The sequence below is a fragment of the Paralichthys olivaceus genome, chromosome 21 (assembly GCF_024713975.1).
Source record: "Paralichthys olivaceus isolate ysfri-2021 chromosome 21, ASM2471397v2, whole genome shotgun sequence".
Classification (NCBI taxonomy): Eukaryota; Metazoa; Chordata; class Actinopteri; order Pleuronectiformes; family Paralichthyidae; genus Paralichthys; species Paralichthys olivaceus.
In genome coordinates, this window is record NC_091113.1 from 8,619,415 (window position 1) to 8,631,466 (window position 12,052).

At 45.3% G+C, this 12,052-nt stretch overlaps 1 protein-coding gene across 1 annotated transcript; it reads left to right on the top strand.

The window, feature by feature from the left end:
* The first annotated feature begins 342 nt into the window (after positions 1 to 342).
* Positions 343 to 2,492, top strand: foxi1 (forkhead box i1). The gene is made up of 2 exons (XM_020082930.2): positions 343 to 1,220; positions 1,447 to 2,492. Exons 1-2 carry the CDS (start codon positions 614 to 616, stop codon positions 1,998 to 2,000), a joined length of 1,161 nt encoding a protein of 386 aa, XP_019938489.2. The 5' UTR covers positions 343 to 613; the 3' UTR covers positions 2,001 to 2,492.
* Positions 2,493 to 12,052: the final 9,560 nt, after the last annotated feature.

Consider the following 12,052-nt stretch of genomic DNA (forward strand, 5'->3'; position numbering starts at 1 on the left):
CTGTCACTCAGATAAGTGAGGAAGCCTGGTGACAGATTTAAGTTTGCTTTAAAAACACATTTGCTATCCATTCAAGTTTCGATCACTATTTCTCAAAAACAAAAAAAAATCAAGCAAAAAAAAAGTTTCAAAATATGGAATCTACGCGCGATCAGGACAAATATTAATTCTTCTGCCGATTTACAAATTCATGAAATCAAAATGTGACATAATTCAACGTTGCTTTTCGCTCAGGTCTTTGTTGGATTATTTAAAAAAAAATCCTGAATTTGCCAAAAACAAAACAAACTGCTGTGCGTAATTACGCACGGGTAATATCATGGATTGAACCCTCAATTGTTCGTTTAATGTGAATATACCTGAGGAATAAGTTGAACCTCTGCGCCGCAGTGAGAAGCAGTATCGATGCTCATTGATACGGAGATTGGGTCAATACGAGTGGGCTGTTACGGGACAGAGAAGAGAGGTGTGACCATCCCAAAACTTTTCTTCAATGGGCTACCTGGAGGCTCCGGGCGCTGCGCATAAATACTCCTCCCTCTGAGGTCGAGCTCAGTCCTGAGGGAGAGTCACTGAGACGAGATCAGCTTTTTTTGGGGTGGAAATCTGGTCAATGTGGATTATGAACGCTTTTGGACACCAACCATCCAGCCAGCAGACCAGCCCGATTCAACACCACAGCGCGCAGGAGATCCTGGACATGGCCGTGTACTGCGACAACTACGGTGTGTACCAGCAGAACCTCCACCACCACCACCCTCAGAGGCCGCCCACGCATCCCTCCGGTTACGGCCTCGGGGAGTACACGTCCCCGTCCGCGAACCCGTACCTGTGGCTGAACGGACCCGGCATCAACTCCTCGCCTTATCTTCCCGGGAACAACGGCACGTCCTACATCCAGTCTGGATACGGCTCGAACCAGCGGCAGTTCTTGCCGCCTCCCACCGGGTTCGGTGGAGCAGACCTGGGCTGGTTGTCCATATCCAGCCAGCAGGAGCTCTTCAAGATGGTCAGGCCACCTTACTCCTACTCGGCGCTCATAGCCATGGCCATCCAGAACGCACAGGACAAGAAGCTGACCCTGAGTCAGATCTACCAGTACGTGGCTGAAAACTTCCCCTTCTACAAGAAGAGCAAGGCTGGATGGCAGAACTCGATCCGACACAACCTGTCACTGAATGACTGCTTCAAAAAGGTGGCCCGGGATGAGGATGACCCCGGTGAGTCTCAGGAGGATTAGAAAATAATGGAGATGATTTTATTCAAGTTCCTGCAGAAATTCGCTTTGGGCCTTTAGTTACTGTTTTGATAAATTAATGATAAATCTTAAAATGCATTTTTCAATATTTTCACTTTTTAAATGTTGGATGAAGTTTTGCGCATGGATCATTTTAAATGTTGAAATTTACGCATATTTTAACCCTGGTGTCGCTTCTCTCTCTGCAGGAAAAGGAAACTACTGGACCCTGGACCCGAACTGTGAGAAGATGTTCGACAACGGCAACTTCAGGCGGAAGAGAAAGAGGAGATCCGACCTGACCGGAGCGGACAGCACCTCTCCCCCCGTCAAGTCCGAGGACGGCGGCTCGCTCAAGCTCTCCGACACCGCCAGTCTGCTGAGCTCGTCCCCGCCCAGCCTGCACGGGTCCCCGGCCTCCACGGAGCCCAAGTCGTCGCCGTCCCCTTCTTCGGAGCACAGCCCGTGCTACAGCAACTTCGTGTCCAGCGTGAACTCGCTGCTGGCGGGCAGCACCGCCACCACCACCCCCGCCGGCACCGAGGGCTCCAGGGGCGGGGAGCGGGACTACGGCACCTCGCACCTCGGGGGATTGTCCCAGAGCAGAGAGGGCATGTCCGGACTGGGCTCCTACTCGCCCACGTTAATCTCTCCCCTGAACTCTGACAACAACAGAATCAACTACTACACATCAGTACAGAGCCTCTCCAACCACTTCAGTGTTAACAACCTCATATACAGCCGGGAAGGAACTGAGGTGTAAGACTGTCCAGAAGAAAAATAAACTAATTTATCTCTGTTTGTTAGAATTCACTTTTCTAATCTAGTCCACTGTTATCACTCACTCACTGGTTTGATAGGCCTCACTGTACCACTGGACCTAAACTGGTGTTTTCCCACAATAATCCTCCTGCACTGGGAACCAATATATCTCAGTGTGTTAGAGAAGGAATGTAAAGTGCCTCTGCTCCATCATGGTTTGTTCACACAGCACAACAAACATGTTTATTTGTATGAAATCATTCACTCCACAGAGACCGATCCTTGAACTGATGGACGCCCACTTATTTTTGTATGATCCGTAATGTAGCTGCTCGCTTCGGCTGACTCCAGAAAAAGAAGAAGAAAACACGTGTACAGAAATTATTTTCATAAGCGTAAACTTGATGTGTATTTTTTAGACTGAACTGTATTTTTGTGTTTTATTTAAACTCGTGTCGATGTTTGAATAAAAGTCATTTATTTTAAGTCCCAGCGTTGAGACTTGTGTGTCATTTTCCCAACAACTAAAAACTATAATAGGCCACATGCTGAGATTCACTATAGGAGATTAAAATACTGTGTTCTACTTTTAAAACCAAGATTGAAAAAGAGCCTGTATGAGGCCATAATTTATTTCCTGCTGTATAATTCATGATAAAGTACAACAGGCCACCTCAACCCTCTTTTGGTGTTTGTTTGAATTATTTTAGAGTGACCCCCTTTGTTTTCTGTCTCTCTTCCAGCTCCTGCCAGGTCACTAAAATACTTTTTTTTTAAAAGTCCTTCCAATTCCTTCTATTTAGATGAAGTCCTCAAATGTGTCTGTGTTGTAAGAAAATAAACCATGTTGCCTATTAAGGCCTCCGAGCCTGTCAGGAAATCTGAAGTCAAGTGGCTTTAAGCAGTAAAGTGTGTAAGACAGAGACATTTTCCGCTTGTCACTTCCAATATCCCCATTTCCACAAGCAATCAGACCTTTAACTTATTTCCATGAGGTTCAGGAGTTCAGCTTTTTGTCTGAGCTGGACTTGACTCATGCCTGGGTCTGTTTGATGTGAACCTGTTTGCTGCTTATTCCACCTGTCCCCATCTATTCCCAAAGTCCTGTCACGCACAACCATGCCCGTCTCGTGTGTGTTAGTGTGTCAATGTGAATCCTGTTAGTGGGATTTGGATTTGTGTGGGGGGGGTGGGTTTTGGGGAACCACAGTGGAGGAGCATCTGCAGAACAATTGTGGACAGAGTTCAGCGACATGAAATGTGCTTTTGTTGTGCTCGTGACCCGGGGACACAGCAGAGAGCATGCTATTGGGGAGAAAATATTAAACAGCCCACGCAGAGAGAATGTTTCAAGTGATTTAACACCCCGCTCCTGTCTTATTTTCAAACAATATGGATACGCACGGAATCAAAGCCTGTAAATAAAAGGAAACACCTCTTAATTGGTTGGTAATTGAATTCACTCAGGCGCTCTGTGGTCTGGAATAAAAGAAAAATTAATTGACAAGACATTCGTGCCCCTTGTTGGAACACAATGGAAGCTGGCAATTCAAGAGATCCCCTCCTGGGCTCAAATGAAAATATTGCGATCTGAAGATCTGGGAACAAATTATCTCCCTCAGGCCACATTTTGCTCCATTATCTGTGGAGCAGGGCCACGGATCAGACAAAGAGGATTTTTGTCATACAGGAGCAGGTTCTCACAGTAGCTAACAAGTTTTCTCTTGAAATCCTCATCACGTCCAGTGAGCGGAGCAGAAAGCACATTCAGAGGCCTTTTAGTTCTTATTACTGTCGTCTCTTGATCTCTCGGTTCAGTTTGTACATTTCTCCCTCAGTGTGGAATTGTCAGGATATATTAATTCAGAAAAAAGTTCATTTACTCAAGTGCTGTGCCTCAGTTGTGAGGAACTTTTTTTAATTCCTCGTCTCTGTTTCTGCTTCTTTAGCTGCAGATTCAGGTTTATTATCAACCAATACATTAGGATTTATTACTACAGATTGCATATTATTGTATCAATAATTATAACCTTGAATGGCATAATAAGTACTTTTACTTTTGTACTGGAATAAAATCTTAATGCTAATTCATTAAGTCAAGTTTTGAATGTATTTATACTTCTTATTTTCACTCTGTGGCTTTGCTACTTCTACTGATGCAATAATCCACCTCTCTTATCAATGTACAGTCGCAGGCCTGCATCTACACATCCAGCACATTCACCAAGCTCTCCAAGCTTCACTCTCCGTTCTCAGAAATGTAACGCTCCAGTGCCCCGTGCCTGAAAGGCACATTTAGCTGGTCCACATGAATATCAGTCAGGCCACCATGTCTCTGCTCTTTACGTGCTCGAGGGCCCCTGCCTCCAGGGCTGAAGGCCCGGGCCCTGCAGAAGGCCTCGGCATAAGGGTGGCCCGGTCCCCATACATGCCCAGTGGGCTAAACCTATAATGATGGGTTTCAGCCTCAAAGGGTCATCCCTCTAAAGAGGAGGCTCGCTCATGATTGAAGGAGCCGATGTTTGGGAGCTGGATTATTTGAATCCTCTTTCTCTTTTACATGACTACACCGGCAAATCATCAGAGGCCAATGATTGGTGTGAGATGTACAGACAGAGAGCAAATCTAAACGGGCACAGAGAGGATTCCTAAACACAAATTTCTCTGTTTGATTTACTTTCAGTTGGGGAGAGCTTAGATGGAACATGGGGAAAGTCGTGAAGTGAAGTCGTCTCAGACCTGGAGCTCCGTCCAGGTCAGTGAGTGACATGATGATGTATCGCTCCTGGATAGAGTTGCACTCGGCAAAGTGAGTAACTTTACTCCCGTTCGCTGTTCAGCGAGATCTGGGCTGATAAATAAGAGAATACAACTAGATGTCAACACCCCCCCTCCCCCCCGTCCACACACATACTCCAAACTGCTTTTAAAATGTCCGGTGTGTGTATTTGTGTGGCGTCTTATTTGTGACGACTGGTTTCTGATCATGAAGAGACGTACCAGTCGGAGGCTCTGTGCCACAATGTTGGTTTGTGAAGTGTTCAGGATTTCAAACAGAATCTCGTGTCCACAGCCTAATAATTCTCCACAGCCCATATAACACTGTCTTACAGACAAATCTGAGGGGTAATATGAAAAGGGAGACTGTGTGTCTGACCCCAGTGAAGAACATGATATCTTGGCCATAGGGGGGCCGATTACAGTCCGAGCCCTACCCTGAAATTTCACATCTGTTTGTAGCAGTCAGTGGGAATTATAGGGATGATTTCTTATATTACAGCTCAATCTCTTGAGGAAGTTAAATATTTAAGTGAACAATATGATGACAGCTTCTGGGGAAGCCACTACGCAGCCACATGGAGGAGGGGGCCTCTGTTCTCCTCCACACTTTAAAAGGATGGTGTGTGCAAATGATAGCTGAGGCGAATGTCTATCAGTTGGCATGACCTGATTCGGTTTCATCATTCCCCACCCGGGGCCCATAAAAAGCCTAATGCATGGGCCGGTGTAACGGCGTGGGATCCTCCATCAGGACGAGCAGCCATATGGATTATTTTAGACAGAACAAGTGAAAAATGTGCACATGTTCCTGCACCACATTTTTTTTATCATATTTTATTTCTTTTTTAAATAAAACCTGAGATTTGTGCAGAGTATGTATCTTCCTGCTAAATGCCAAAATATGTAAGAAAATTGGATTCTTACATATCAAAGTATTCCAACATACAATTTATTCTTTTTGTGGTTCATTTAATTTTCTTTAATCACATTAAGTTTGATTATTCCTCCATCTAACCGGTGAAAACAGATTGGTTTGGACGCCAGGACTAGAAATTATTAGCGAGCACAGGAAGGGCAGCCACTTCAGAGCACGTGAAGCTTGCCAACGGAGGAACCTGCGGAAAGAGTCAAAGAGATACAAGGATTAACGGACTAGAACAAGTTCCAGTAAATCCACAGCCAGGGCCTGTCTTCACATCGCTCCGTCTGGAAAACCTATCCCCACAACAATGTAACTTATCCCACCGCTCGCTCCGTCCCCGGAATATATTTTGACAAAGTCTTTGTTCTCACATTAGGCAACTGTAAGGCAGATCATCCGTTATCCATGACCTTTGTCATAACAAACCATGGCGGTGGTTTTACACACCGCTGAGAAGCCAGGCCGGTTCACATCAGCCGGGCTGATGTTTCTAACAAGTTCTGGGTCATTGTGAGTTACTTCAAGCCAAATAAAAATCAAACATGCAAAGGAAATCACCACTTTAGAAAACTTTCATCCAAATTCTTATTATGTTTTTGTAGCCTCTGTAAATTCTCTGATTATCTCAACGCAGCGACAGGCGTTCTCATAAAGTCTTCAATAAATCTGGAGCCATTCATCACCTACATGAAATTCCAAACCATGACCCTATGAGAACAATATCCAAGGTTCATGGAACATCAATTTCTATGTGCAGTGCAGCAGAACAAATATCTGAGTAACGGCCAATATGTAATCATTTTAGCTCGGTTCAGGGACCACTTTGCACATGATTACGGTGCATGTGACCTGTCGGCGAAAACTACAACTCAGTGCGGCGATTGCAGCAGTGTGTGAAGTTGAAGAGATACAGCAAAATAAATATTTAAATCCGACATTTTTAAATAAAAATGAATTTAAACAAACAGTATACATTTTGTGGAGGAAATGTGTTTCTGTGCTGCAGTGATACCACCCGGCTCGCAACACCTGCGTGCTGTCATTACCTGCTCTTCACACGCAGGAAGCGGTGACAGATGACAGAGGAAGTAGCCGCCCAGGGGGAATCCATTTTCACTCGCCGCGGCCCCAGACTTTTGGTGGCGAGACGGAAGTGAGGAGATCATTCAGGAGCCTGGAAATAGCCACGTCTGCACCGCTCGTCCGTCACTGAGAGCAGTTCCAGAGGAAGCTATCTCTCAGTGAGAGGGTAACGTCGGACGAGGATCCTGTTGTGAAGAGACGCGGCCCACCTGGAGCCCCTCTCGTGCTCTGAAGCGGATCTCAGAGCATGTTGTTCAGGCACAGTTGCTGCATTTTGAGCCGTAGGAGCAAACAAGAACGGGCCTTATGTGTTGTTTATGTTTCACCTGCTCCCGTGATGAAATTTTCAGCTTCAGCTCCGACATGATGGTGCATCTGCCCTGAGGAATTCATCGACAACCCCCCTCCTCCTCCTCCTCCCCCACCAAAACAACACTCCCCCGGCCCCTAATGAGACCCCCTACCTCCTGCCTCTATTATGAGGGATGCATACCAATATAGAGACAAGAGAGCGGAGGCAGACTGAGACCTCTGGAGCCCTCACTGGCCTAAACCATCAAACGCACCCCTTGCGGAGAGCCACATAATGGGCCTGATCAACATTTAACCAAGTTTTCCCCATGTAAGCTGCAGATGATCTGTGGCTGAAGGCTCTAAATGATAGCCTCTCAAAGGGGACGGGCATGCCTCCCCTGCAAAGGCTCCTTTTGTGTCGGCCACTAATCCCAACCTGCACTTCAAGGCCTTGTCTCACTTCTGAAGCAGCTGCTATCAGGGGCTAGAAAAAGAAGGTTTAAAACAGCTTTAATCAAGAAGATGTAATACTGTGATAAGCTGATCACTCTTTAAGCATGTGATTATACCACAATCAGCTGTTAATATTATGGCTTTTATTCTTTGGTGACATTCCCCCCTTGTTTCAATAAAACGGTTGGATTCATCTCCTTGTGGAACTTCTTTTAAAACAGTGAGACACTCAATAAATGCAAATCAGGCTTCATGTGCAGCAGCAGCTCAGGAAACCAAAGGGGACCTGCTTATTTACCAGACAAGTGTTCAAACACACATCAGCGCGCAGCAAGTGCGATGTGTTGACTCTGGTATCGGAGTTGATCAACCCCAAACAGTGCGTGTGTGTCAACTATAAACACAAGACATGCACCCTTGTCTGGGGAAACAGGCCTCCATGCTCACTGCTGCTGCTGAGGCTCCCCCGTTAACTCTGGGCCCGGCTCGCTCTGCCATTGTGGCCCGCGCCGTGTTCCTCGATAAAAACAAGCGAGTGGCGTGTCACCCTCATTTAACACGGCCCGTTCCCCTTTGTCATGAAATGGCATTCCAGTGCCGTGACATAATCCAGGATGCACACGTGCGCCCATGCATGTTCTCATATATGTGTGTGTGTGTGTGTGTGTGTGTGTGTGTGTGTGTGTGTGTGTGTGTGTGTGTGTATCCACTCCGCACCGATGCTGACAGCACTGCTCATCCACAGAAGTGTGTTGACATGCCCCCACTTGACAAAGGGGCCTTTTTTATTCACCATGAGGGAAAATAGGTTTTTACAAGCCTCGGATAATCACAGGCACACAAAGGCATAATTAGACAGTGAGAGGGAAGGACTGTGTTTTGCCCAATGAAATAGAGATGGTGTGCTGATGACTGTGAGCATCACTGGGTCAGTCTCATGCCCCTGTGTTGACTTAATAGTTAAATACAGGAGAAACAGAAGAAGGACAGTTTACATCCTTCAAATTGAGTCTCATTTAGGATGTGACCTGCAACCTGCCATTTGAATGTGGATGCATCATAGAAGTGTGAAATTGCATGTGAGGTAAAATCCACGTCCGGGTCCAAACCTTCAGTTTGAGAATTTATTTACCATCACCTCTTTTTTTTGTGAGGCATCCATTTATATTTTAAAAGAGATTGAATTCATTGAAGGGGATAAAACTTTGTTCTGTGTCTGTTCCACCATCTAACATCCACAGTTACAGCCAGGGACACATCAGCATCTTAAAAATACCAGAGCTTGGACCCAGAAACAGATCAGCCCATTCCACATCATGCTTTCTCAACCAAATTGTTAGTTTAAGAAAAATGTGGACATGTAGAAATATGGAGTTTCTTCATGATGTCCCTCTCAGTCGTCTTCTGCTGCGCTTTAAAGAGCTTTGTTTTTCTAACCCCTACTGTTCTCAGCATGGAGCAGCTTTTTAAACCCTTGTCACTACGACAAGAATGTGGTGAATGGCTTCTGTGTGAAGGTCCATGGAGGCACAGTCGAGTTTTTCTTTAGGTTTCTGTGTCGCAGCCAGAAAAAAAATTGTTACCAAACCTCTTCATATTCATCTCCTCTATAGAGCTTAAATGAGCCGTGAAGAGAATTGTGTGGAGACACACTTTTTTATTTACGTTAAACTGCCGGGGACCAACTCACTGACGGGGACATCAAGATGGATGGGACTCCATCTTAATTAGGTGGGTCAGGCCTCAGCCAGATAGCTTTGTGGTGCTGTCAGTGCCCCTCCCTTTATAAATTGTGTAATTATCCCTTTCATTACACTCCAGCTTTCAGGCTACCTGATAGAATTCAAAGGGAGGTGTCGCTATCTCTTATCATTATGTTAATGGGGCTTGTGACCAGCGGTTAAATCACAATGGGGAGGGGGTGGGGGGTGAGCAGTAGAGCTCCAGAGCTAGTCTGCCGGTCTGTAGTGGAAGACCCCAGTCAGTGAACTGTCTGTCTGCAGGGTGATGGGCCGTGACATGTCCGCAGGCCCACAGGGGATTCAGACCAAGAGGGAGAGCCGCCTTGGGCAAGAACCCCCTGACCCTCATCTGCATACTGGTGGTGACCAGCTCAGACGCCTCCACTGGAGCCATTTGAATACGGTTAGACATTAATGACCTTCACAAATGAGCTGACAGAAGATGCTTTGTGTGGGTCGACCTCAGGACTCCTCTGCTGTCTGGGGACGTGTGGTGGGATCTTGTAAAGGCCCCTTTTTTTATTCTTCTACCTGAGTGAAGGTCGGCTTTGCAGCAAGCGTTCAACATGTGTCATATGTGTACCTGCAGAGAGAGCATTTGATAAAGAAGGGAAAGACAACGGGTTCGTTTCCATCCTGTTAAATAAGCCAGGCTTGCTGCTCTCTGCGTACATGTCAACACTGGGAGCTTGTACGGATCACAAACTAATGACTGAGTCTGCAGCTTGGTGTTCTCGTCGTCACTAATGAACAAGTAGAATTCATCGTCCTCTACAAAAAAACCTCACAATCACAAGCCTCTGTATCAAACACAGTATTTATTATTCAATAAGGGAGAGTGCCTGCAGAGAGTCCACACAGCGATGACACATGTTGAACTATGCAGGGGCTGGTCGGCTTCTACAATTAGATCAGGTCGTCTATCCAATAAATATAATGAGGATGAATCACAGAGTTGTGCCGTTTTTAATGGCGCGTAATGGTACTAGTGCTGACAGCGTAATAGCCCGGGGTCTATTGACTTTTCTCATCACACAGTGGCGGACGACATGTCCAACCACTATATTTAACCAGCACATGGGCAATTATCTCAGGCCCATATTACTGGACGGCCTTTAATGAAGAGCACAATCATCAGGCATTTAGCTTTAATGAAAAGAGCCACCTGCTTAAGTGCACAATCGGACCTCAGAGACGAGCGAGCGTTTAAAACGATCCTCGGATGAATCACGCTACTCATGCTTGACGTTAATCGAATGTGCTTTCGACTGCAGATGCATGACAGCACTGCATGTCAAATCAAAATGTCAAAACAAAAGTAAAGTCATGTGATGTGTTTCATGAACGAGGTGTTTCTGGGATAATGGCGTCATTGTATCAGGAGCTCAGGCTCTGGTGTGAACGCACCCGTCGAGTGTGTCTGATTAAAAGCCGAGCTCATTCCAGAGCCGGGGGAAGCTGTCAGCGTTTCTGTTCGACAGAGGAGAGCCTGCTCTCACAGACAATGCATCCTTCATCAGAGCACTCTGCCAAAGTCTGTATCATGTAACTCAACATTTTCCAACAAACTACTCACTGATTCTGAAGGGAAGGGCCTGTGTAATAAAGCGGCACGAATAAGGGAATAAATGCTTGATTCAGAGGATCAATTGAAGTGTTGGCAGCAGCTTGACAAAATGTTCATTAGCTGATATTTCACCTGAAACAACTCTTTTGTTCTCAGGTTTAGTTTAAAGACGTCACATTGTCTTTCAAGTTGTTCTTGACTCACTTTTCTGACTTGACTCACAAGTGTTGGAGGGAAGAGAGGAACACACCTGCAGGTTAGACTGGGCTCTTATTTACTGTCAACAACACTGGAGGTGCACATGTGGGATGGATAAAAACTTATATAGATAGATAAATAGACAGATAGATAGATAGATTAATTTTACACACACAGATGCACAATTTCACATATTCATAGATATCCGTTCCCTAAACATGCCAGATTATTTTAAATTAAAAGTCTGTTGAATATTCCCTGGGAAATCTGTGAAAATAACAATAATAAAAAAACAAACATCTTGCAATCAAAGAAAAGAAAAAAGAATTTCCTGGATCTATTAAATGGATTCTCTCTAGGCCCAAGTCCCATCATTCTACCAAGTTTCATCGAATCTGTTCAGTAGCTTTTTATGTAACCCTGCAAAAAAACTAACAAACAGACAAACATACAAACAGACCGACAGCAGGGGCAAAATCACATCCTCCTTGGTCGAGGTAATAAACCCAAGTTTTCTCAGCTTGTGGTTTGGTGTATTGACATTCCTTTTACAGATAACAGGTCTTCATGACTAGTACATAAATATATATATTGTATATAAGTATATCCTTTACATTTCAAGCCACTGGGTGTGTGTTGTGTCACTGCTCGTGCACTGCACTCACACACACAGTGTTGTTGTGTCCCGGGTGCAGACCTTTTGTCATACGTGATGTCGAGCTCTTTGAGGCCGTGCCAACTCCTGACCTGATTATTTTGACATCTTATGGCAAGTAGAAGTCTCCTCTCAGCGGGTTGTGCCTCAGCACAGCAAAGAAGCATTCCTCTGTTAAGTGTTTGTGTCACACTTAAAGGATTAGAAAGTATTTGAAAAGCACAAGGAATAATGTTTGGAATCGCCCACTGAATAGTTTTACTGCTGAGGTTATCCAGGCGATGAACCGCAAATTCATTTATGGGGGGAAATTAGCAACTTCGCCAGAACACAGCGAGCAAGTGGTCCCAGACTTCAG

What these genes read in the sequence shown, in the direction of transcription:
- foxi1 (XM_020082930.2), top strand. Translation starts at nt 614, where the DNA reads ATGTGGATTATGAACGCTTTTGGACACCAACCATCCAGCCAGCAGACC. An exon ending in CCGGGATGAGGATGACCCCG is followed by an intron (nt 1,221 to 1,446) that starts GTGAGTCTCAGG and finishes CTCTCTCTGCAG; the next exon opens with GAAAAGGAAACTACTGGACC.